Source organism: Spea bombifrons, chromosome 4, assembly GCF_027358695.1.
Source record: "Spea bombifrons isolate aSpeBom1 chromosome 4, aSpeBom1.2.pri, whole genome shotgun sequence".
Classification (NCBI taxonomy): domain Eukaryota; kingdom Metazoa; phylum Chordata; class Amphibia; order Anura; family Pelobatidae; genus Spea; species Spea bombifrons.
In genome coordinates this window covers 38091374-38119255 of record NC_071090.1, presented here as the reverse complement: position 1 = coordinate 38119255, position 27882 = coordinate 38091374, and the positions used below count along the sequence as shown (strand labels likewise).

Genomic DNA, 27882 nt, shown 5'->3' with positions numbered 1-27882 from the left:
TTGTTTACTAAGAACAATAGGTCGCTATTTGTGGAATTCCGTCCTCTAGTCTTAAAACCACAGGGACAGAGTGAATCCCCCCCCTCCTCCGAAGAGTGTTCTCTCCCACCTCACCTGCACACTGCGTGTAACAAAGCCACGAGCCCTCTGAGACCAGCAGTGACCATGCTGTGGGGGGCGGGGCACAGGAGGGGGAGGAGTCACCTCCACGGACTGCTCCGCTTAATCATACTGACAGCTCCCCACACAGACACAGCGGAGACTCAACCTGGAGAAAGACTTAGTCCACTAGGACCCTGCTCGCCTCCACCTCCACTGTGAACGGGACTACCTGAGGAGTGCATGGACTAATCCATCCCAAGGCTACTGATCACCTGGCCACCTCCAACTGCTGGGACCCAGTCTCCTCACTTATTCTTTACCCAGTAAACTGTTGCGCTGAGATACAGAGCAGCCTGCCATCAACCTGAAGCTGGGGATAAGGATGCTTGGATCTAGGAGGCTGCTGTAGAAGACTTGTTGGTCATTTGGCAACATGATGTCCCCTTGGATCTTCCTGCTTGTCGCAGGGGCTGGTAAGTGTGTCATTGAAATCATTAAGCAGGAGACCAGGCATATAGATTAACACTGATCGGTAATAAACAGACTGCATTCAATAGATAAATAGAAGATCCAAATACCCCAAAAAGAGCTTTTATTATTTGTGACCCCCAGGGGAACTATATAATGGACTGAAGCACCGCTGATTATTTAATTGTATGATTCACCGATACCTGAACAGGTTATAAATAGACATATGGAATATGTGTCCATACAATAAAACTCATATTAATCCTCTATATTCACTGGATCGTGTATATAACTGCAACACTGGTTAAACTTTAGCACTCAGAATTGTCGTTTGTTTGTGTGTGTGTTTCTTTTTTGAAACTTTTCCCATTGTGTTAGAAATCTGTGTGCCAGAGGGTTCGCTATTCATTAAATTCGTATGATCTAATGAGGCTACCACGTGGGATATTAAATATTTCACATTTATGAAATATGATTGCATTTGTAGCATTTCACATTGACAATGATCTCAGTGTCCCCCCCAAAACACTGGTCCGGGTTAAGATTTGAATTAACTTGATGCCAGGTGGGATTGGGCTAAACCTACAGATTGGAAATGAATGAGCCACTTAGACATATTTGTTGGTCTCTCAGTAAACTGTTGGCCACTAGATATACAAAGCACCTTTTTTGAGAAGGTACTAAAGTATCCATTGTTTGTACCTTTTCTGATGGGTTTGTGTGTAAGGGGCGATGTCATTGTGTCACCTGCTATGCAACATATAGTTTCCACTAAGCGATTTTAATACAATGTGTTTTATTAAAGGGGGTGGGTGATCACACCCAGATGCAAAGTGGGAGAGGAGCAATTTGCGATCCCTATTATTAGCCAATGGAAGATGCTACTCAACCGTTTCTGTATTAGTCCACTAAGGCTGTGTAATAAACATACATGTGATTAACATCATTACATTATATATATTTGTTTATATATCGCCAGCAGATTCCGTAGTGCTGGCACAATCAGTGGAATAACTTAAAATCACACACAATAACTAACCGGTATAATAAGCATCAGGTTAACAATAGGGCACTAGCCATAATACGAATTTGGTACCTGATATTTACTTTACTGAGAGGGTGGTGGATAAGTGGAATAGCCTCCCTGTAGAAATGGTAGAGGTTAATGCTGTAAGGGAATGTAAGCATGCATGGGATAGGCATATCACGAGACCAGGGACTGAGTCTTTACATCAGGGGAAATTGGCAGACTAGATGGGCCAAATTGTTCTTATCTGCCATCATAAAGTTTGGGGGATTTTGTTTTAGATCCTCAAGGTGTAAACTCCATGCCTGTAAGCTTTGACATTTTGAAATGTAGCTATTATAAAATCCGAGTACCATTGTGAACGATCAGGGTCTCAGGGTCATGAACTGCACCCTTCACACTCTGCCATGATTTAGGGATCCTTGTGCCTCCCTGTCAATCACAGCTTGAATTAGACTGGATTTCCTTAAGGTTGGTCTCCTACCTAATGACTGTTGCATGTTGCCATATAAGATCTTTGATGATCTGTATAAACCGCTATTGTGTCCATGGGCGCAAACAAATCCCCCAAAACTATCTTTGATACTTGGATGTCTCCAAATATATGCGGGAACAAGGAAATTCAGCATTACTCTTTCACAATAACCAAGTTCCAAGGTTTCATGGATGCTGTGATGACTGTGCAAGGTGGTAACCTAATGACCTCTGGCTACAAGTGGTCTTCATCAGGCCAATTAATTTCTTTGCACACTGTGGGGGTCTGAGAAGTTCTATAGGATCTTTGACAAGTGAATGGGAAGCAACTCCAATCATCTTAATGCAAATGCCAAATCTTTATCAGACTTTCTATACAATCTGTGGATACATCACAGTGACAGCACAAGCAGTTACAAAGGTTGGGTTCAAGCCAGCCAAACATAGAAGGGATCAAATAAATCCTGGATATTTAACCCCTTGAGTGCAGCGTAGACAAGCAAGGAACAGTAACTATCCTGTGTGTAAAGATATTAACACATGGGCCATTCTGTTTTATTATAAGCTAATGTTCTCCAGCTTTTAATATGGTGAGCCATAAAAACCACCTTATATGAAATGTTTAATTTAATATAAGCGGACCGGTCACACTAGGAAATTATTTTTAATCTACTGACATTATAGGTTGTGTCAACTAGAGTGGTAAGCATTTATATAATGTACAGCTCTATAATGTACAGCTCTGTCAAGATAAGGCTTGCAAAGCAACAACACCTTATAACCTCTCACCCCCAGAGAAATAGAAGAAGACCTTGGCGGAGATGGTGGTTAAAATGGAGATGATGCATGGACAAGGGGTGTGGGAGTGGCAGTCTCACAGACAGCAATAAATGTCTAGTGGCTATTAATATTTTATTTTATTATGGTTTATTACATTATCAAGCATGTGCGCCCCCTTGTGGCAGACTGCTAAATTGATCAAATTAAAAAGTGAAACAAAAGAGGTCTGACAAATTCAATTGCGTTTTGCTTCTTTTGTTTTTTTTGTTGTTGTTGTAACAGGTAACGTTCATTGAAAATGCCTAATAATTATATTTGAAAAATATTTGCTTTTACACTCTAAATTGCCGGTCTCCCTTGGCAGAATCTATAAAAATAGTTATCCTGTCTTGGTTATTACACTAGACCTGGATTCATTTGTATAGAAGATGACTCTGTGACAGTGGCCAATATGACGATATTACATGATAACTTTCCATTTATCTTTACATATTAGCATACTAGTGTTAATACAATGTCCTCTACTAAGTCAAGGACATTGCCAAAGATACGGTAGCATGGAAAACCGCTTTTGTGTGATGAGAGTATTACCGTATTGTAGAGCATAGAAGGTGTAGGTCAAGACTGTAGGCTTTAGGTTGCAATATCCTTACAATGCAGTAATTCCCAAAGAAGCTGCAGGGACACATGCAATTGGTGTATGAATCGCCGGTTCCCCTTATTCCATAGTACTGTATTTTTCAAGGATTGTTGTTGGAATTATGACAGTATTGCTCTTACTCAACCTTTGAGTAGAGTATTGTAAAACACATCACGGATGAGACTTCTCGTGTATGCATGTCATCCATGTTTAGTATGTAAGCTCCCAGTTATAGATGACTTCTAAGAGCCTGGCATTTATGGGCATTTTTGTTCTTTCACGTTTTCTGGTTATATTGCATCTGTTCTCAATAATTTATGACCAAATTTTGTATCCTGTGTTCAAGGTGACACCAATTCAGAATGTGTAAAGAAAGAAGCATAATTATACATTTGTTATGCCGCCTGCTCACTTCCCAGGTTTCTGGTAGTTACAGGGGAACACTTTTTGGTATATCCAGCAGAATATATAATGACCTTATGCGCATGATCTAAATGGTATGGCACACAATATAATAGATGCCATTGGAAATCCTCTCAGCCCATCCATTATTTACAAGGTGGAGATGTGTGATAGGCATATAAATATAGAATCTCTAAGCTTTTTTATATAACTGCTTCATGCAATTTGGATGTTCAGTTCTCTCACTTTTCACTCATTAACTATAAAGTGGCAATTTTAAAAACCATAAATGCAAAAAAAAATAAATAAATAGCTGCTGCTGAGACTGTTTGCTAATGATTATATATATATATATATATATATATATATATATATATATATATATATATATATATATATATATATATATATATATATATATATATATATATATATATATATATATATGAGAGAGTCCAGGCCATGACTCATAACATAAAGCTACCTAGTGTTCTCCATCTATCTATCATCTTTTGACTCTGAGAATTGAGTAAAAACCTTATGACTTCTTCTTTTTAATTTAATATTCTAAATGTAGTGTTAATATTAGATAATAGTCACAGACCAGGCACTTTGTACACATTCTGTATGAATGGGAGACTGTTAAATGAAGCATAATGAAGAAGTTCTACAGATGCACATGGATATAGTAAATTGGTAAGTTTTGCATCACAGATAAATCCCCAAAACACAGGTGGATCAGTTTTAGAATTGGTTTCTTTACTTGGCAGATGGGGACATCTACTGGGTCTAAAATGACGTGATTGAGTCCAGAGAAATAGGAATTCAAAACTCTGCGCTCAGACTGATCCCTTCTGTGGATTTTAATATGAAAACCCTGTGCAATCGATCTTTGTTAATTGTGTGCACTCTTCATAGTGAATTATGCCAAGTGTGGACTATAATGTATTTATTTTGCCATACTTATTTACAATAGAAACTACATCCAGCCCATATAAATCTTAACTCGAGGGCCATGGATTAGTAGTCCGAGTAAAAGGCCTTTTAGACTCTCACAGGGATTTTTATGCCCTCGGCATAAATGACATGCTTGATCATGTATATAATATGTTGGCACTGAACCTTACGTGTCCTCACTATACACATTCAGACTTTTCATACAGCCACTGCACTTCTTATCCTTACTTAATGATACAGCTATAACAATGCACTTGGTTGTTTGCTACAGGAAACCTTACATATTAATCTAAACTAATGTTTTTGGGTTTTTCTTTTCAATTATTGCGTAGGCAGCCATGTGGCTGTGCTGAAAACCACTATTTAGTCTTTTTTCCCTCGCAAATTAACATTTAGACAAATAAGGTCCTATTACAGTTATACAGGCGCGAATACTGAGGTGAAAATGTCTTTCTTCAAATAGAAGAAAGACATCTTTACTAAAGACATCTTTTACTTCTTTACTAAAGATGCACACTGTGTCATTCTGTATTCTCTGGTGCTGAAGCATTATTCTGAAATTGGTCAAAAATAATTATTTCTCAAGAAAGTGATCAACAGGTCCGACGCAACACATACATTAAGGAGAAATAAATCAAGTGGTAATGTGAAGTAGGCAGCCTGATTAACTGCGTATTAATTAGACAACTATTGAAAGCCCTGTCAGTAGTTTGTTATTCAGAACTTGGCATGCGCCTAAAGAGAGAGAGGGGATAGTACATATAATTACCATTATTATTAGCTTCTATATAGCACCAACAATTTACACAGCACTTATTACAATGCATACACCGATCCGCCATAACATTACGACCATACCTGGGAACTTCTGAGCTCCAGCTACCCGAAGGCTTCCCTTTGCAGGACGCGGCCAGGACTGCCCGCTGCCGTTGGTGGGTGGTCCCGCTGCCGTTGGTGGGTGTTCCAGCTAACATTGCGGGAAAATCCCCCATTTAAAGGGGAAAAAGGCAGGGAGTGGGGGGTGTTAAGAGCACGCTCCCTCGATTTGGATTCAGGTGTTGACTGGGTCAAACCTGGGAGTACCCAGGTATGATTATGACCACTGACAAGTGAAGTGAATAACACTGATAATCATGACACCTGTCAGTGGGTGGAATAAATAAGGCAGCAAGTGAGCATTTTGTCCTCAAAGTTGATGTGTTTAGAGGCAGGGAAAATGGGCAAGCGACTTTAAAGGCCCAAACTGTGATGACTAGTCGACTGGGTCAGAGCATCTCCGAAATTGCAGGTCTTGTGGGGTGTTCCCGGTCTGCAGTGGTCCAAGGAAGGAAAAGAGGTGAACCGGGGACAGCTCAAATTGCTGAAGAAGTTAATGCTGGTTCTGATAGAAAGTTGTCAGAACACACAGTGCATCACAGTTTTTTGTGTATGGGGTCGCGTTGCTTCTATGGTACACACAATGCACCCATTGACATATTGTACGGTTTCCAGACTGCATTAAAGCTCCAGTTTGGCAGAAAGGCTTACATATTCCAAAGAACATTTCTCACGGTATGAACATCCCTGAGGGTATAACTACAAAAGAGAAAAAAGAGAAAAAAAGAAAAGGAAAATGAAGGGGGATGTAACCTTTAAAAATGTTAAAATATTTAACCTTTATTAAACAATATAAGGGTAATACCAGCAAAATCTGGGCTGACAGCCATCTTCGATAGTTACATAGTGATGAGTATACCATCCAATCCTTTGATGATACAGTCCACAGGAACCTCAGTACAGGGTGTATACTATCAGCCTGTGTACCTGAAATGTGTTTTTCCATTCCTAGGTAAGTAAAATATCCTTCCAGCAGAAGTTATAGGTGCTAATACAATGATAGTCTTTAAGCTTGCATGGGATAGGCATAAAGCTATACTGAATTTAAGAAGAGAGCCAGGGCTCGTTAAGGTCTGAGTCTATGCACTTTAGGAAAATGGTTCTTATCCACCGTCAAATTCTGTATTTCTTTGTTAATTTTGAAGAAATGGGAATATAGACGAGTTCCAGCTGTATTTCAGCCTACCATTCTGGTCAACATATAGTGTAGTATCCAATGTCATTTTTCCCAGGTTGGTGGGTCCGTGTCCAAATATTGAACCCATTGATATGACCAGGTGCACATGTTATCGATTCCAGTGGAAGTGTACAAAGAGCAATATGTGTCTATTGATGTGGTCACCACAGCAGCAGTAACCTGTGCATTGACCTAAAAGGAGAGACCCCAGTGTTTATTGGATACGGTTTATCCCGGTAAATAAACTCCACAAACAGTGAATCATCTTATATTTCCTGCCATACAATAATTATGTCACTATATTTCCAACAAAAAATAACATTTTTGAAAATAATATAAAGACAGGAGGTATAACAGTAGTAAATATATGTGGGGATGGTGCCTCTTCTTTACACACAGAATATTTTCATGCAACATCTAATTATTATTTCAAGTATCTCGTTTATACTCTTGGCTATACATTAGCATTTATTCTCTGTACTTTACATTGTGGTAGTCAAACTACTAGAAGTTTACATTTCCCCCCCTAATTTATTTAATATAAGATATGTTTAAAAAAAATATTCCGCCTTATTGTTCTAGATTGTGCAAATTAACTTTTTGAGTATTGAGAGGTTAGTGCAGCCAAACCTTTATTCATATGTATTGCAGCTGTAATCAAATTGCATACAAAAGAGTTTTTGTTGAGGGCGCAGCTCCTGATCGCAGCCTTACATGTATCCAGACAGCTTGGGCAGAAGGTTGGAGTTTGCAGAGTAGATGAACTAATAAGCTGGTGCACATAGTACGATATCAGCAAAGATCACTTTCCTCAAAGTACAGGATAAATATGCACAACAAACAGATCACGGGTTATAAATTAACCCTATTGTTTTCCGGATAAGAGCAGTTTAGCCAATATATTCCGACATAACAGCTGATTCGTGATAATGTAAACAAAGGCTTCTCCATCTGGAGTGATGTGATGAATGATCTTTCCATCTGGTCTTGTGTACACGGAGTGGGTGGGTGATGGACATCTTACAGAATGGACCACTAGCAAAGGACTAAATTACAGATGAAAGCAGGTGCATGTCAACACTGTGCCATGTAACATGTGGATGTTTGATAAATGGCCGGTTTGGTCTGTCTAAAAGGGCTTGTTGGAACATAGTGGCCGTGATTTGCAGGTCCATCTATGCTCAGTATCTACAGCAATCCTGCTGGGAAAAATAACCACCAACAAGTCCATTGTCTGGCTCAGTTCTGAATAGTTATGTTTGAACTGTCATGGCTGCATACAATGTATACATTGCAGTAGCCTAGAAGCAACAAAGTGTATTGTTTTTACTGGTGAAGATAAATTGTACTGGGATATATATATATATATATATATATATATTTTGACATAATTTACTTTGTACATTGATTTGATAAATTGATCTTGCCGAGTTTAGCATTAATGGAAAAGCTAATGTTTACCTGGACTGGATCTGTAAAGTTGTATACTATTCTGACACTGAGCTGTAAAGCAATAATTCAACTTAACTACTGCTTTGAATTCTTTGGATCATTGAGATATATATATATATATAATGTGTGTTAGATATATATATATATATATATTTATAGGCTTGACTCACTAGTCACCAGAGTTGCGTATGTCCACTTGAAACCATATGATTGCTATGCGCATAAAAGTGATGACCTCGTTTTGTCTTATGCTTTCTTGCAGCTAAGTTGTTGTCTGCTGAGTTTCTTCTACCAAGTGACTGTTCACAGGCAAAGAAGCTGTGTCTCAAAGACTCGGTGTGCAATGCCAGCCACCATGAGTTCATGCACTGCACGCATGGAATCGCCACGGAACCCGTGAATAAAACTAGATGTCAGCAGGCAGAATTGGCTCTGAAGAACCATGGTCTCATGGACTGCAAGTGTAGGCGTCGCATGAATAAAGAGGAGCACTGCTTGAATGTTTACTGGAATCTCCATCCTCTTAATGTACAGGGTGAGTTCCCCTACCAAGTTTTAATTTGCTTTTTCATCTCATTGTAATGTCTTCCATTAAAGAAAAGAAAAAAAACAGCTTAAAATAAATAACTAATAATAAAAAATATACATAACACTACATCGAGCCGAATTTTTACTATCCTGATTAACATTATAATAATATAGCCCGTTATGTGAACAGGACAACAAGTAGTGCATCATAACTGTCATGCCCACAATTGTGCTAGTTGTAACGCAACTGATTGAACACATTTATAGCCGTTTACAAAAAAAAAACCCACAGAAATGTCCTCCATTTACCATATACATGTTTATTAAACAGTTTGTTTTAATGTCAATTTAATACGTTATTGTTTGGAAGTTACATTTCAGTAATTCCCTTGCTCTTCTTATTGTTAATCTTTTTCACAGGTTATCATATCTTTGAAAGTTCTCCATATGAAGACGATGACCATGACATTGTGAAGACTGATGAGTATAGTCGTGTGGTTGGCATGGCATCTGGTAAGTATTCCATTGTATGCACACCCCCCATACCCCAGCCCGATCCTCAGCCCTATGCCTAGGTGGCCATATACCACTACCAGCAGCGCACCTTCTTCAAGGGGGAGGAAGGGAAAACTCCAATATTATTTTATGAAGCCTTAAAGATAATGAATGTGTTCTGTTCAGGTTACAGCCTTTTCATCACTTGTTAATTATGAAAAATAAAACTACAATTCAAAGCATTACTACAAATTCTTACCTAAAGTTTTTGTATGTAGTGCATTTGCCGCAGGGGTTAGTACGTCATATCATCTTGCCTTCCGCTAGACAGCTAATGACACAACACTTTAGACAGTTTGTTGCTGGAAAATGAACAAGAAACCTGTTTTTGGATGAGCTTTAGCTTTTTAGGCTGTATGCAGTAGGTGGATATTGGTCTGTAGTACGCAGAACCTCGCAATGACAGCTTTCTGACCTGAACCTCTGCTAGTTGTAAAATACACTTAGATTTAACATGATTTCACACAGACACTTCAACCTCCGAGCCAAATCCTTCTTCCTCATCCAGATCCCGATAATGACTATACATCACCAGGGACCAAGCACAAGTCTACACGCAGTTAATGCTTCAGTATTGATTTAGGCGCTGAGTAATTTTCAGAAACATGTTGTAATACAAATAGATTTGTCACAGAGACTCTTTGTGGGGGAAGCAGTTGACTAATATACATTTTAATCAAGCAATCTGTAATGCCGAAAGCCTGCTATTAATAATGACACTTTTTAGATAGATTGCACTCTTTCGTCACATTATAAAGATGAAATAAAGCTTTGTTGTTTTAGCACATGGCTATATATTACAATGTATACCAAAAATGAAATCCTTAGATTATAACATAAGGTAAAATCAAAAGGAATAGAGCAAAATCTGATTAAAACATGTAGTACCTATAACATGTAATACATAAACATACAGTAAGTTTGCTGTAAGATACTCGATTGATTAGAAATATAAGCAGGGAGGTTAAGTACTGGGTGTTTTACTCACCATATGGAACATTTGGGCAACTGATAAAAAAAAAAAACCAAAGACATCAAATGCAAACCACAAAGCAGTAAATGAATATTATGGTGTTCACGGAATGATCACAAAGACTTTTTGTTGCTTTATGGTTTGAAACATGTCGCTGGATGAACTAAAGCAAACACACATACTAATACCATATGCTGATCTACCCACCAACACTCACACGCCAACACCAAATACTAAACACACACATTCATGCAAACTCCATTCACTAACATACACACACACTTACACCATATTCTGACACATGCTCACACAATATACTAACACACTCTCAAACACCACACACACATATGATAAGATGATATGATATGATAATGGCATATACTCACACATGCTAACACTATATGCTCACACATACTAACACTGTAGAGTAAGACCCAGTCCACAACCATACACTCACACACTCACTCACTCCCTTTCCCATTATCAGTGTAGTTATTTACTGGGGCCACTCGTTTCTATGATTTCATGATGTTGGTAATAGTGTAGGTTTTTTTTTTTTTTTTTTTTGAAACTACAACTCCTATGACCATGTAACTATAGTTGTATTTCAATGACCGCTATAAAGCTAACCTTCTCTGAGAGTGCTTGAGAGATTTCATTATACTGAACTGTTTCTTTCAGATACTGAAATCCCTGTCAACTCTAACGCTTGCTTCAAGCAGGCTATTATTTGCAGCTTGACTGAAAAGTGCAGCTGGGACAGGAATGCCTACGCCGACAACTGCAGCAAAAAACACGAAAATGGCCAATGTGATCGGCAAAGGTGTCACCAGTCACTGCGTCGCTTTTTCAAGAAAGTCCCTCAGGAGTTCTCCAAACGATTGCTTTTTTGCCCATGCCAGGAAAGCTACTGTGCAGAACGCAGGCGAAAAACGATAGTACCTGAATGTTCCTTTGAGGAAGAGTCCAAGCCAAACTGTCTGCATCTATATCATTCATGCATGAATGATAACCTGTGCAAGTAAGTTCTGGAGTACAACCGTCAATAACTTACACCCAATAAGGTTAACTAATTCTCCCATACAGAGTAAACCAGCAGGGGCACAAGGATATAAGATGCTACAGACACATAAGATGATAGCGCCCATCCACCGGTCATTATGCCCTTGGTGGTATATACTTCTGAACCCAGTTCATCTGATGACAGACTTAATTAATCATTATGACTTTCTTTGATCCAGCAGATCTCACCTGAGCTACAACGGAAGTTTGTTGAGTTACCCTCTTTCAGAACTATTTCAGATGCCTAGAACATATATGGATTTAAAAAATATCTATAATTCTGCCACAATTTGGCTTTGTAAAAGCTGCAGTGATCCTATTTGTGCAAGCACCAGTCATTGAGGGCTCAGTGGTGGAGACGTTTGGAAGCAGTACTTTATGCACACAACAAAACGCATTAAACAGTATTTTCATTGTTAATACAGACTATCCTTTTTAAATCCTATTATTTTTATTTCAGATCCCGTTTTGCAGATTTCCAAAAACACTGTTACTCTTTTAACAAAAGGACAAAATATTGTCCCAAGGAGCAGTACGATCTATGTATACAGACTTATATGAGGATGATTGGTAAGATATGTCTGTTATTTTACTTTGTCAGATTACACAGAGTACACACACACTCATGCTAACACACACTTACACATGTACTCTCACTCATACATATCTATCCTCAGCCCCTTACCTCACACTCGGCTTCCTCACCATTCCCCAGGTTGGAGTGAGTACCAACGAAGTTTAGATGTATTTATGAATATAAAATGTTACTGTAAATATATGATTAGTATATTTTGATAAGGTGATTATTATGCGGAAGTCAGCACAGTTCAGGGTTAAGTTAATAAGCAGAAGACTTCACAGCTGATCTGTACACAATCTATTTACAACATATTCTTGGTACTATTTTACAGTTTTGTGACTTTTCTTTTATAGGTACTATAATGACTCCAAATTTCATCAGCAACAATAGTATAAGTGTGTCACTTTGGTGCACATGTGAAGGCAGTGGTAATCGGCAAGATGACTGCAGTACCATCCTGGGAATGTTTATGGGGAACACATGCCTTGGTAAGTTTCTTATCTATCTATCTACACGCTTACATGGCATAGATAAGAATAACACACATGTGATGCTATGCTACATGCCCTATAGACATTGATGATGTATAGCCCAGGCCAGAGGCTGCGTTAGTACAAATAATTCAATATCTTGTATCAACATCAATTTATACTTGTGGCGTATGCAGGGGGTAATAGGGTGCATGTAGAATCTCTATCTTATACCACCCAAGACATAGATTTGTTACTTAACGCTGGCTGAGCATGATGGGCTAGCTACCATTCGTAGGATGGCTTTGCAGTCATCTAGCTACCAGCAGCACCAGTGGTAATGGGTTCCATGAGAGAGAGAATCAATAACACTTTATTCTAGCAACTTAAACTGTGTTATGAACGTGTGCCCTACATTATTTTATCTCGCATGTTAAACAGTCCACTGGAGTTAGAGAATATAATAAACAGGCCATGCACACCTGCTTTTAGAATCCATTAAATCCATGTCAAGGGCTTACATTGAAATGTATATTAAAATACGGTCCATTATAACGCACTCAACCCCATCTCCATAGTAGAATTTATTAAACGTTGAATATTTCATGACTATAAAAGCTTCCTATAAGACCATACTAAGAAATACATAAATGTTGAAATGCTGGCTCTTCCGTAGAAGTGCGTGGTGTTACACACGTGATTCAGAAACGGGTATCTTTGTTATGACACTGCTTATATATCTATGCTCTAACTGCACCTTTGTTGTGTCTCTGTAACCCTGTGTACTCACAGATGGTAAAAGAAGTTATTATTTAGGGTAAAATAGGGAATGCAGGGTATGTGTTGTGAACGGTGCATGTCTGAGTAAACACACAAAAGGCAGAAAAGCTTCTAGGGATTTGTGTTCCAAAAATGAACTGGTTTATCCTGAATGTCCACTGAGACTGGGGCTTCGTCATGCTGTCAACGTATAATTAAGCAAATATGTTACTTTTTGAATCAATAATTGGTTTTAATAGTGAAAATGACACATTTTTAGAAAAACTATTTCCTTATCAGAACGCTCTTTTGTTACAATTTACAAGATTGTCCCATTAGTCCCATTAGCGCAGATTATAATTCCAACTATATGTTGTGCTAGTCAGACAGAAAACAGTCCTATATCAGTGTGGACTACATTGAAATTCATCAAATTCTCAATAACCTTGCTCCACGCGATCCAAACTTAAATGGTACCAACTATGAGCTGTTGATGCCCTCGCCTACCCATATTTATCCCACTGTGGTAAATATGGATTTTATTTTTTTACCTGTTTGTTCTCACAAGGTGCTCCTGCTTTTATAGCAAGAGGTCCTACAGAACAGTAAGAACAGGACGTTACCCTAGTTTATAGTTGGAGTGAATGAATTAAGTCTATGTATGCCCATGCATTGTAATAATGAACCCAGTGATATTTATATATTATGTAATAGGCTTCTTTTTCAATATTATTATACCAACCTGGCATTATGAACAGGATTAAAAACTAATAACATGTTTATGCCAACAGAAAATGCAATTAAATCAGAGCTTGGTGAACCAATTGAGACAGATTCTGTACAGACAGTCCCTATGGATATGCAGAAAGAGGACACAAATTTATCAGTCATCCCTGGAACCAACCTGGTAAGCTTGAACATAATTTCTGTAAATACAAATAATAACAAAGTTGGGTGCACCTGGCCTTAGCCCCAGGCGACTCGGGGAACTGCCTTGGGTGCCTGGACCAGGGAGGAAGGTGCTGCCTTTTTAGCTTAAAAGTGATACCCAAGAAAGTGAGCCCAAGAAATATATGTGTATATTGGCATTCTAAAAACCTTTACAAAGACACAATCTGCCCTGGGTGCTATTGGGCATAAGACCAGTCGGTCCTGTATGACAATCAAAGCCAGATTTAGTATCCAGACTCCCTGTCTGCCCCTCGATCTCAGGAACTCCATAGGCAGCAAATTGGTCCGGAAGGTGGCAAAAAAGGGGCAGGGTATAGTAAAACATGTGGAGCATTATATACTTTAATATAGGGAAGCAGTAAAAAAAAAAAAAAAAAAAGAATTTGTGAAGAAGTGTACACTGAGTTGCTATGGTATATTTTTAATTCTTTATTTTTTACAGGAGACAGACAACTTGCCTGTTAAATCAGCAAAGCAAAACAAAATTGCAAAAGTCCATAATCCAGCATCTAGGGTTTCTTCTCCATCCATGGCACTGACTCTTTTAAGCCCTGCACTGTTGCTTTGGCTTCTAAAATCTGTGCGCTTTGCGTGAAAGGAAGAGCTATAAAGGCCCTGTTCAAAAAGCAACCATGAGATTCTCAGAAGTACCTACTTATTATCATTCATCTGGCTTATATGAAATTGGCCTCTAAACAAGTATATTCTGCTTTAAAAGCCACCCTACTGCTGGATTAATATGTGGGCTGTGTTCTCGGGCCCCGCGTAGACTTATGTGCATGGATTTTCAGAAAAGTCGGGTGGTGACATCGCAAAGTTTTTGTCACAGGGCCATAACTTCGACAGGACATGTGCTGCAGGCCCCCAAGGTGAGGAGTGCACTTGAGTTTCCCACCGCCAATACCCATGTGCTTCCCTCCACTTCCAGAAGCTGATGTGACATTGGCACAGGGTGCGGCCTCGGACCTTGCCTCAGACTCCAAGATCCCTACTTCCAGCTTTGCCTTGATGTGTTATTTCCTAAGCTTTCCCAGTATGTGAGGTTACACATACATTGACTTAAAGAAATCCCTGTGGTGGGACCAAGCTCAAAAGTGAAGTTTATGTATCTTACAATACAAACAGATATTTTTATCATTAAGATGAATTATTGCTACTCCCACAATACAGATTGAGTAGTTATGGTTGTATCGATTTAAAATTCCAAAGAATAAAAATAATATAAATCTATTTCCTTTAAGGAAAACCTAGATAATGTTTTTTTTTAATATTGTAAAAACCCATCAAGGGTTGTTGGTAGCAACCATGTGCTGTAGGACTGTAATTTGTTCATCCCGGCCAACTGGGAATGATATTAAAGAAGAATATCAAAAGACAAACTACAACTCTTTGGAGCTTCTTATACTTTAGATGTATGTCTGTTCGTGGAACACTGTAAACCGTCAGGTAATAAGTGTACAAATATCAGTGTCAAATTCCAAAGTGTTTGTCATTACGTAAAACATTTTTCTTGTGATTATGTATATCCAGTTACTTCTGCTATTCAACTCTGCATATGGCTAGCCTCTCATCATTCATTTAAAGTGGACATGTCACCTAACAGCATATTTACATTTTTCAATACAGACTAAAATGTGGATTTTGGATCGGAATGCCTGTGGTTCAATTACATAGTTATATAATGGGTCTAACAAATAAGCCAGTAATATAACAACTACAAATAACAGACACCTTGCACATGCCTAGTAAAAAAAATAAAATAAAAAATAAAAAAAGATTACAGAATGTATTAGTAGTACATGCCATCAGTGTCAGTATCAAAAGATCCATATGTGCACCACAAAGCATTTGGGAGCACTATGCACTGCAGGGGCCAGCTTATACCCCTGTGTATACTGGTATCCCTTACAATTACTTGTTATGTCCTGTCTACCCATTGTACAGCTCTATGGAATTTGATGGCGCTATATAAAATAATAAATAATAATAATTACCCCTGTTTAGGACCTAAATTCTTATGCCCTTCCTGCACTATGGTCCCCAAGTTTCATTACAACAAATGATACAGGTGTGGTTGGGAAGATCAGAGATATCTAACTGGCTACCTGACAAAGCAGCAGAGGGAGAAGTGCGCGGTCTTGCGCTTCTTTCTGCCCTTTGAGAGTGAGCTTCGGGGTATACGACATCCTTGTATGCAGCTCTCTGTGGTTGAGCACAGCGTAAGAGAGTATGCAGATCTGTGCCACCTAATGTACACACCACCATTAGACCACCAGGTGTAAGCCCCCCTCCTAAGCTGACAGGTAAGCGCACGGCAGAAAGACCTCTCTGGGCATTTGAAATGAGGGGAGTTATGTGCTGGAAAATGGAATTTAAACTTTTATTCAAGATAAAACAAAAGCTAATGAGCCACATCTCTCTTCATGGCTACCCCTCAACGTCCCCTTCTCATTTTCTCTCTTTTCCAAAATATATATACATGCACAGACTGAGATCCTCTAGTGACCAAAGTAAATATTAGGTGACCGGATTACTTTTAATGTCAGCCATGCAATGATATGTACAGATGTGTGTATGTGTATATATATATATAACAGTGGATAGTTGAGCTTTTTCAGTTTGTGTAACAGTTAGTGTTAAACTGGACAATTCTAAAGTAAAGCAACATTTATTTCACCATTGCATTGTCTTGTTTCTTGTTTATTTAACATTCTCTCTTGTGACGGCATACACTGCTAGGCTGCAGCTGAGAAACATGTAATAGGCCGTACCTTATTTCGTGATTATAAAAATTGGAGATCCGTCCAAAGTAGTGAAGCATGAAGAAATATACGGTGTAAGCACAAGATTTTTGAGTTCCTACTCTATTGCCTAATTCTGTACATCAACTATTTATTGAATAAAATGCCCAAGAGATGAACCAAAAGCCATTTGCAAGGCCTGGAAGGAGACTCTTACAGCACTTCTTGGTGTAGAGGGATGTTGCCGTAATGTTCGATGGACTGCTTCTTTGGTAGGTATCAGTCTGTTGTGGTAATAGACACTTTTTGTCTATAGTTGTTTAAATAAGTGCAAAAACATGAGTGCTCCTGTGTTGTGTCCCACAGGTCAGTCTCATGAGGTTGTCTCAGAGACATTTGAGAATTACCAGATTACAAAAATTTTGTTGTTTCATTTTGATGAGACTACCTCATGTGAGAAACATTCCCTTTAGGAACGGCTATAAAACTGTCAACTCTTTATGCAGCTGTGATTAGGTGTTTATATTTGTGTGATTTGTTTTTTGTTCTTGTTTGTTTGAGCTTTGTGTTTCCTGCCACCCATACTACTGTCCATATGTGGTCTGTGGAGCTTTTCCAGCTTTCTGCCAGCTTTTCTACTGCTTGAAAAAGTACAAGTGTTAAACATTTCCTCTTTCAGTTTAAAAGATGTCTAAGTTGCAACAAGAAAACGGCTTCTAACTACGAAATCCCCTATAGATTGGAGCAGCCCACCCCTTAAATACGTCATTAATATGACCTTAAATCAGTCAGAGCTATAATAATAAAAGATAAAGACAATAAGTCAAAAGTCAAGTTATTTTATTGAGCACGTGGAAATTGTTTTCATTAAGCTGATCACCTCAAGGTGGGTTTCTTCATAGATGATACTTCATCTTTATAGGTTAACAAGCAATTCTGGAAAAAGAAATCACAAAATATATTTATTAAAAACATAATTTAACATTTTGTTGGTGATGTTACATCCATCACTGACTAATTGTTTTCCTGGCTACTGTGGTTGCAATACGGGTTATTTTTGAAAAGGTGTTGGTGCTTCATTTAAATTGATCTGGCAAAAATCACTTTTTCTCTAGAATGCTAAAATAAATGAATCTAGTCAAGGACAACGGAAAAGATCGTGGCGGAAAAAAATATTTTTCTGTTCTGACAAAATTCGTCCAACATTTTGGTTTATGGAAATCCCGTTTGTATGCCCAGTTGCCATGGAAACAAGAAATAAAGGCGTAGAAGTTAAATTAAAATGGTGAGATTCTCTCTCTTAGTATTGTTAAACTGGCAGCCACGGCAACAAACAAATGAACAAAGATTTTCGTATTGCGCACATTTGTTTGTTGTTTCTTTTGTCTTTTTCTAAATGTCTATTTGCCTTCCCCCATAATTATTGTGCTTAGGTGTTTCAGCCATACCCGCTGGTAACAGGTATATAAAATCAAGCCCATAGGCAGCCAACTCCAAAGGCACTGTGATAGGATGCGGCCTTTGCCATAAATCAGTTCATGACATTTCCGCCCTGCTAGATCTGCCCCGGTCCGCTGTAAGGGCTAGTATTGGGAAGTAGAAGAATCTACTGTAGGAGTAACAACAACTAACCCACGGACATTAGATCGCACGCACACTCACAGAGAGGAGCTGCTGAGTGCAGATGCACGTAGTTCTCTGTAGCATCACTCATTACGGAGTTCCAAACTGCCTCTGAAAGCAACATCAGCACAAGCACTGTGTGCGTCAGAAGCTTCATGAGATGGATTTCCATGACTGAGCAGCTGCACACAAGCTTAGGATCAGTATGCGCAATACCAAGTGTGGGGCTGGAGTGGTGGTAAGCACACCGCCTTTTGAACAATGGAAACATGTTCTCTGAAGTGATGATTCTAGAAGTCTGATGGACAGATGCCAGGAGAACACTACATACCTAAATTACATAGTAAGCGTTTGTGATAAAAGGATAATGGTCTGGGTCTGTTTTTCAAAATATAGCAAAGTCATGTTTTTTTCTGCAGGACTTTCCACTACTGGCGGTCAACAAGTGTTTCGTAGCTGCAGAGGACTTTGTGGAAGAACAATGATGGCTACACATGTGTACTATGTAGTGCTCCCTCAGCCATGGCTCTTAGTGGGGAGTCCTGACAAAAATACATCACTATATTTTGAACACTAATCCAACACAGACAGACACAGGTTGTCTTCAACATGGAATACCATATGCTTAAATTGGTGAGATACTTCCATTGCATTTAACCCTAGAGGCATTTTGTACTGACACTGAAGATTTTGCACACAGCAGATTAATATTGGAATGATTTTTCTACACGTGAAGACATCTTTGTAAAGGAGAAGACATGATTATATATCACCATTATGCATTTTTTGTGGGATCCCATTTTTGTCGTTGTGGTTTTTTTTTCATTTTTTATTTTTCTATTATTTTGCTAAATATTGCTACATTCGATATACACACATGTTGGGTTGTTCCACATAAATTCATTATAAAAAATATTTTTGATACTTAAATCAATATATTTAAACTATTTATTTGGTGCGTGGCCCTGCTTCCTTTTAAGTATTCTATAAATGTTTTATTGGCTGCGCAGGAGACAGCTTATTAGCAGTCCAATTGGCACCCAATTTATCAATTAATATAGTTTCTTCTCTGGTTAAGCTTACAGTTCTGTTTTCTATTTATAAAGGTACTAATGGTTCTTGTCCATATTGGCTACAATGGACTTGGGTCCCCAATCTTCTGCTTCTAGGAGCACACTACTCCCTGGGGATATGTGGGCCATTCCTTCACTCCATTGCTTAAGCTACAAGGTGGGTCAGACCTTTTAGGTCACATCAGGGACCCAGACTCCACTGTGGCAATTTCAGTACAAAATAACACATCATAAACATATGCAAAATAATAAAAAATAGTGAACCTGTGAACAAACGTACTTCATGACCCAGCCCAAGGCTGGTATTGTAAAAATGTAACTCCATCACCTAACAGCCATATGCCAGGCTAGTTGATGTAAAGATGTACATGCATACCTGCATTGCATGCATGTTATGGGAAATGATTCATGTATACCTGCAACAGCTTTTTTTTTTGCATGAGTCCCAAGGCTTGTGTTCATGCTATACATTTGTTTAAACACTTATCTGGCCTGTCTCCGGAGACCAACCTGCAAAAATGATGCATCCTTAGTTGTAATCTTCCAGAAATACACTATACATCATCTCCTGTTACTGATAATAAACTTGTTATATGCATTTAATAATACTTCACTGTAAAGATCAAATCTGTGCATGATACATAGTGTTGTGTTTGCAACACTCTTCCCTAATTTATAGCCATTCTTCAATCATCTACAAAATACCAACATAATATAGTTTGGGTTTTTCCAGTGTGATTAACCTGCAGTGTCTTCGCTGTGTTGCCTTTCGTAGCCGGACTTCAGGCCCTAAAGGGTGAGCTTCCATCATAAGAGCCGTAGTGAGGCCAGAGTATTATTGTAAATAATAATGCATTATTACATTATGCTATTATTGAGACAATACATCTTAAGGGTGTTTGATGTAACTTGAATCATAAATATATACACAGTGACATGGACGCTGCTACAGGAGTGACACAATGGGTACCACGTTCCAGTCTTTAAGTGTCCTCCAGGTCCCACAAACTAGCTACACAAATAACAGAGGATCATAGCAAGCCAAGTCCTTGCGTGGAACCTAAATAATTGATAACGTTATTATAACCCTTAAAATTATAACAAAATTACAAAAGAATGGTGGGAGTTCACCTTGAAAGAAACATTAACAATGAAAACGCTCATTTCCCAGCGTTTTTATATGTGACCAACATTGTGCCATCCCACTTCACATGACCCGGGAATCTCTGTAGCTTCTATTGGCTGTGGCAGCATTAAAGTGACTGCAGCCAATGGGAACTCAAGGGCATTATTTAAGGATTTGCCCAACTGTGAAAAACCTTACATTTTGTGTATATTTCCGTAAATATATTTCGATGACCATTATACATTAACATCTCCCTCCTCTTGCAGTTCTTTCCAACACGCTAAACATACTTCTTTTGCTTTCCAGCTAATTAGACCCACGTTGGAAGCACTATTCACTGTTTGTGGTTTTTTTGTTTTTCGTTCTAAAAGAAAATGATGTCTGAAACTCAGCAAGTTTAAGATTCCTAATGGAAATTGTCTTAATTGACAATATTAGCTCGTGTCCAGGAAATGATTTCTGAGTCTCATGTTGTTTTCGTACAAAACCCCAATGTCAATATAGGTCAGTCTTTCCAGCACTTTCTCCATTTCTTGCCTCCACAGTATGACCCCACATCCTCTCCATTTGCAGCTGATCCCCATGCATTATCTACCACTGCCAATGAAGGGAATGGTCAGGAATAGTTAAGTGCATTAATCAGACTAACAGCTTGGAGATAATTCCCTTTGTAATGTGCTCCTGAATTCCTGGTAAACAACTCCTTGCTTTTCACTCACATGGAACAAAGCCAAAAACCTTTCCATTAGCGATGCAGAGATAAGGCTCTTAGAGAAATTGTGTCCTTTGAAAGATCTTAATGACATTAAAGCGTGCGCTAGATAATGAGAAGATGAGAGTCCACTTTAAATTAATGACATATTTGATAATTAAAGGTGAAAAGACCAGAACAATTGTCTTTTCTCGGCTGTATCTCTGGCAGTCGCATTGCCAATGGATTCCTATTGTCTTATGTTGAAGCAACATATATAGAAAACAGAAGACACCATGACCATTGCTAGTTTCTTCAATGTGGTTTTGGCAACGGCCCTGTTCAGCTGGTAAAATGAAACCATACGTCTTCCTGACATGACTCCAAACCAGCTTCCCAATGAAATGTTTTCTATTTAAACATGAGAGAATGGCTGAACATTATACATACTAAAACCCTGAGATTTCTCGAACTCTTATTGATCTAGCTATGATTTATGAAAAATCCTTGACTTGGCCTGGCTTAAAACAAACAGATGTTGTGAAGTTTATAGGTTTTAAACAAGTGCAAATAATTGCAAAAACTAAACCATGCCCTATCAAAGTAACAGAAGAGAACACTAATGTAACATTGTAATAGAATGGATGTGATCTATTTTGGTTGTTGTTTCTCTAATACTGAAGACGTTTTCTTTGTATGTGTATTTGCATAATTTAACAATGACATACATTTCCATGTATATTACTACAAAGAAAAGCTTACAACTCTCAAGAGGGCGGAACATGATGACCTGCTGCAACTGCTCCTTAGGAATATGGCATTAAACTAAAAACAAATGTACTGGTTTGTACACCGAGAACCGACCATTTTAAATTTGGTACCTTCATTTTGCTGTGCCGAGCCCAAAGAGTAAACTCATTTTTTATGATAAAGTACTGCTTATTGTAGACCTGTGCACAACATGAGAATAATTTCTGTTTCTCTACAATCTTCACTGCAAAACCGCACCTTAAGTGTTCAACTGCTGTACAAGTTACTTCTACATTTGATAAATGGTTTGCTGAAATAAAACTTTTTACTTGGCTCTGCAAACTAGCACCTTCTAAAAACTCTGCTTTTATCAAATAACTTCCTTAACGCATGGCTTATGACGCACCTTTAGTGGCTTTTGTTTGGGCTAGATCACCACAACGATTCTGTGATTGCACTAAAAGGATCTAGCTGGCACATGCTCAAGCCTACAGTCACCAATTGATACCCCATTTCTGGAGAATAGGCTTCTTCTGCCATGACCTTGACATCTGTTACTTAGACCACACAGGTACGATTTGTCAATGCCTCTGTGTGCAAAATGAAAGCTATCTAGGGAGCTATACAGGTTCCATAATTAGGTACAATGGGGTTTGAATGTCTACAGATTACCTGATTTTCTACATAACATTCTGCCCCTTTGAGACTACTACACTTATTCACCATTTTTGAAGGGGCCTAAGGACATTCTCCTGCTGTGTATCTGTCACACTGTCACTGGAATTTTAGACCTAGCTTCAAGCTCCATATCATCCCATCTATATCTTTGTTTCAGTTACTAATATTTTTAATATGAAAATGGTATAGAACACTACTTTGTCTTGAAGAATGTGCCATTTGGCTTAGATGAGCACCACTGACATGTTCTGGAATTGCTTGAAGACTAATTTAAGGAAGGAAAAGCAAATTGTGCCTCACTAAAAACCTGGTCTATATGATGCAACTTTGCCTCTAGATATAAGGAATTGCTTGATAACAAATAGTATCACCATTTACCCCTTCAATAAATGTATGTGTAAACAATACTTTGATTTATTCAGCAGGAACGAGAAAAAAAAAATAAAAAAAAATCCTAATTTTTAATAAATTTATGGTAAATAATGATTTATTAGCATCACTGTGTATCTAGTTTTTAATGAATTCAATGTTTAAGAGATATATAAAACTATTTGTTGAATCAGTTATTAATTTTGCAAAAGGGTATACAGCATGTGTTGGTGACTTCTGGTGAACATTATTTCTGCCCCAAAGCCCATAGTTACCAGACTGGCCATGTAAACATATATGCATTCTATTCTGTCCTTAAACAGGAAAAAAGTAAGCTTATGGGATCATTTTGAATGCAAAACCTCAATTTCCAATACAATATTCATGCATTTGACTTATATTTCATATTTCATGCCAAATATTTAAACCAATGCTTGCCACTTGACTGCAATAGCTCTCTACCTAACATTCATTACCCCATGGGCATCAGATTACCAGAGGCATAAAGTTTAGTGTTAATGTAGACAGTTCATATATAGACGTTTTGGAGGAGTGTTTACTCTCTGCAACCACTAACTATTATTCTAAGTCTTTGTATTGCCCTAGAAAGGAAGCGGAGCACTTGTCAAAATACAAAGAAAGATTTTGATTAGGATACCAAACAGTCTAAGGCTTAAATGTTAGAGGACCCCTTTGTGGTTCACGGTAGAGGATATTTATTTACCTTACTCATAAGGAGAGCCATTGTCATTACATTAGCATCTGATTTCCTGGCCACTCCTAATATGTCCATTTTCAGACTAATCTCTCATTGTATAAAATATGTACATTGAGGCTGGAAGTAGATGTTCATACCTCCCAACATTTCAAAATGTGAAAGAGGGACACTATTTGGGTATTCTATGAACCCAGGGCTCTCAATTGGCACATGGGGATGTGATGACGCCTCTTTAGCAATCGGGGGTATCCCAGTAGGGTTTCCCTGTACAGCAATTATGGAGATCCTATGGGGAGCCCTCTGATTGCTGTATGCAGCCCCATTACAGGTCTGTCATTTGGGGCTGCAGCATACAGACAAACACAATGACTGATTGTTGCGTCAGCGAGGCATTATGGCAGGAGCAAGACTGAGCCTAGGGTTAGTGGTGCTTGGATGCAGTAGTTTTTTGCACACTGTAACTAAAACACAAATTTGTGCACCATACAATAACACACAATGACTCTAACACTACACATACATACACATACCTCATGTGGAGCTGTGTCACTTGGATCAGGGTCTCTAAAGACCATGTGAGTCCCTGCCAGATCAAGAGTATCCCCTCTGAATGTAATATGGCTCAGCTGGAGCATCATTACATTCAGCTTGACATCTCAGGACCAAAATGTTGACCGCCGCTGTCAGAAGGCAGACCAGGCTGTCAGACTGTCAAGAATGTCAAAAAACAGCATAATCTAATAGATACCTTTGAAATATAAATCAGCCTGCACATACATGAGACATGTAATATACGTACATATATCTGTGCTAATAAAAGAGCAACTTGTTGTGATTATGTCAGGTCATGAAGAAAACATGCATTTCAGAGGGTTTATTCAGAGTTCCTTTCCGTAAACTTGGACTATGACATAACTGCATTATGTGCGACGAACAGCAAGATAATAGATCGCAATATTATTTTGGAACAAAAGGGTTAAGAAATGGTCTCTGAACACACATTACTTCTCCATATGTACACAGCAGCTGATTAAATAGAACTAAGCAATTACTGCTGCGCACTGCGTTTATACTGGACTGATTTCCACATTTACAATTCCGAACACCTGCCCCATCTTTCCATTGGACAGAGGAAGGAAAATCTGAGAGTTAACCAGTGAAATGTTTCAACACTGTCACTTTTCTAAATATGTGCTTATGATACTGTAAAAAAAAGGCAAAAACATGTGCTGTTTGTTTGTTTAAAAAAAAGCTATTTAATATGAGTGTAGGCAATTATATCAGCCTTGTGCATGAAACATGTAATATCGAAAAAAAAAAAAAATGTATATTTATAAGGTATTTGAAATAATCACCCATGTCTTTCGTGTGCCTAATAATTGAATGTTTAATATGAGAAATATTATGTTGATACTAATATGCTCCTCTTCGGATCGACTTTATTCATTAAACTGATAATGCCAAGAGTCTGGTAGGACATAAGAGCTAGGAAAAACAGCCCACTTCATTGATGCATTAAACTCCCTTTTGTGGGTGTAAACGGTATTTTGGGTGGAGTGTGGGGACACCTTTTACTAAGAAGGACATCTTATAACTGCAGTTAGCAAATGCTGAGGCTTTACAATAATTTGTAAGGAATAACATCGGTTCTTTTTTGTAACTAACCATTTCCTACTAACCAAATATATTTGCATAATGGAGAAAAATACAGCTTATTTACACCTAAGGTCATAAGAGGATTAATTGAACAGCTCCCTTTCAACACCTTTGAGAATAGGTTTAGTATAGAATATGCTTCTCTTTAATCTCAATCTCCCTTTCAAGTTCCAAGTACTTGTTCCAGCTCCATATTCTGCGAGGTAGACAGCATTTCCTTCACCCAAAGCTCTTTGGCTCGCCATATGCATGATATTAACACCAGAAATAATCATCAGAATTTGAAAGTATACTAATCAATAGGGCATCGTGGCCATCAATAGGTCCTCTGGGTGTACTCTAAAAGCATGCATTCCTTTAGTGAAGGCTCAGTTCAATCAATCACAGTCCTGACCTTCACTTAGCTTTTTATCACAACACATCAACGGTTTTCCTGTAGGAAGGTCTGAAGTCAATCCAAATGACAACAAATATATATTTGCACAATTTCCATCAAAATTTGTGTTAGAGTTCACCAGAATTTACCAGAGGCAAAACATTTCTTGATTTGACTAAAATACAACTTATGTTGCTTGGGTTTAAGTAATGTGGGCTAAGAAACATACAGTAGAGTATACATTGTTTTGATAATAGTTTTTTTGTTTACATTATTGGGTAGAATATTGGAAGCCTAATAGCAGGGCAACCACCAGAAATTGTTGGCCCTACTATGAACCTAGGTCCCGAACACACAGAAGGGTGCAAATAGTTGCAAAGTACTTTAAGATGCATCCATTGTTGGTGTACATGACTGTTCCTTTCATTTCTCATGGTGCCATATATAAAGTCCACCATATGGAAGAAGTACAGCCCCATCCCAGCTCCCCCCATGTAACAAGTCCCTTCCTGCATCAATATTCAAGGTAGGGGAGTACACAAGTTTGGGACATTTGGGGGCTTGGGGTGCTGAAAAAGTTGAACCCAATGCCAGCCCTGCAATTAGAAACAGATATGTCAAAGAAAAGCTATATTTTTTCTTTAAAATCATAAATATTCTAGAATTTAAACTGGGGCATGCTGGGCATTGTAACAGATCAGACGGAAACTGGATGTCTTGTCCATTGATTAGATTGAGACTGGATGTGTAGCTTGAAGCCGGAATGGCATCACCTGTGGCTTGTGTCTGTCTGCTCAGTCTTCATTTGTGGCACTCAGGGTACAATTCAATTGCATGACCAGCTCTTTACTGCATAATGGAATATTCCATTATTACCTATTATTAGCTCTCTCCTGCCATTAACATAAGGTGACAGTGTATTACAGACTCTGTCTCTTGGAGAAGTCAAGTGTGATGGATGCAAAATTGAATAAAAGTCTGGTTTACATTAAGTGACCTCTTTTAACCCATGTGAAACCAGGTGGTAATTCACAGCAACATTAAAATGTCTCCATTTCGATGGTAATAATAAGTCATTCCATTGGTACGGATGCTGGTGTGTGTAAGGGACACACTACTAAATACGAGCCCTTAGAGATTTATTCATTCAACTGACATCCCAGACCACCAACATTCAAAGTTCTGGGTGCTATAAAAATAAATATATGCGATTATAAATTCATATACATTTTAACCTTTTGACATTCCTTCACAAGGATCCTATGGCAATAGCTAACCACTGGAGCCACCTTGATGCTGTGTCATATTTTAGATTGATGTCGTACCCCAAAGTAGAGCGGCTGTATAAAGCTGCAATAAAACAATCTTTAATATATATAGGTGGATACAGGGCAGAAACATCACAATAAATGACTCTGCTGTGATCCTGCCTCTGCGAGGGTGCCAGTCCATTTTAGACATGGTTGCTCCACCGGGCCAGAACATGCGACCAAACTAGATGTTAATATGCAACCAGCTGTTTAAGGGTATGACAGTAGAACCCAAATATATATATAAGAAACTGTATTATTAACATAGTCAGATAAAAGGAGGTGAAAACACGTGACAGTAAATTTATCACTAACTTACTGTCCAATTCCCTTCCCAGTCCTAGCACATTTAATGTTATCTGGGCTGGCTTGGCCCCACTCTTGTCAGAGACTAACCTCACCCATCATATAGTTGATTATGCCCCTTGCACATTGAGCTCTACCCCCCTTGTGCACGTGTCACCCCAACCGCCTATCAGAGGGAGAGCTCCAGGCAGCCTACCCTGGGAAGCTCCCAGGTAGGATCTGTGCTGAGCCT

The 27882-nt window shown here is 38.4% G+C and overlaps 1 protein-coding gene across 1 annotated transcript; it reads left to right on the top strand.

Moving 5' to 3' along the window:
* The first annotated feature begins 268 nt into the window (after positions 1–268).
* On the top strand, positions 269–15355 carry GFRA3 (GDNF family receptor alpha 3). Its single transcript, XM_053464801.1, has 8 exons — positions 269–575; positions 8618–8890; positions 9304–9396; positions 11093–11432; positions 11934–12043; positions 12407–12541; positions 14074–14189; positions 14676–15355. Exons 1-8 carry the CDS (start codon positions 536–538, stop codon positions 14826–14828), a joined length of 1260 nt encoding a protein of 419 aa, XP_053320776.1. The 5' UTR covers positions 269–535; the 3' UTR covers positions 14829–15355.
* The last annotated feature ends 12527 nt before the right edge of the window (positions 15356–27882 follow it).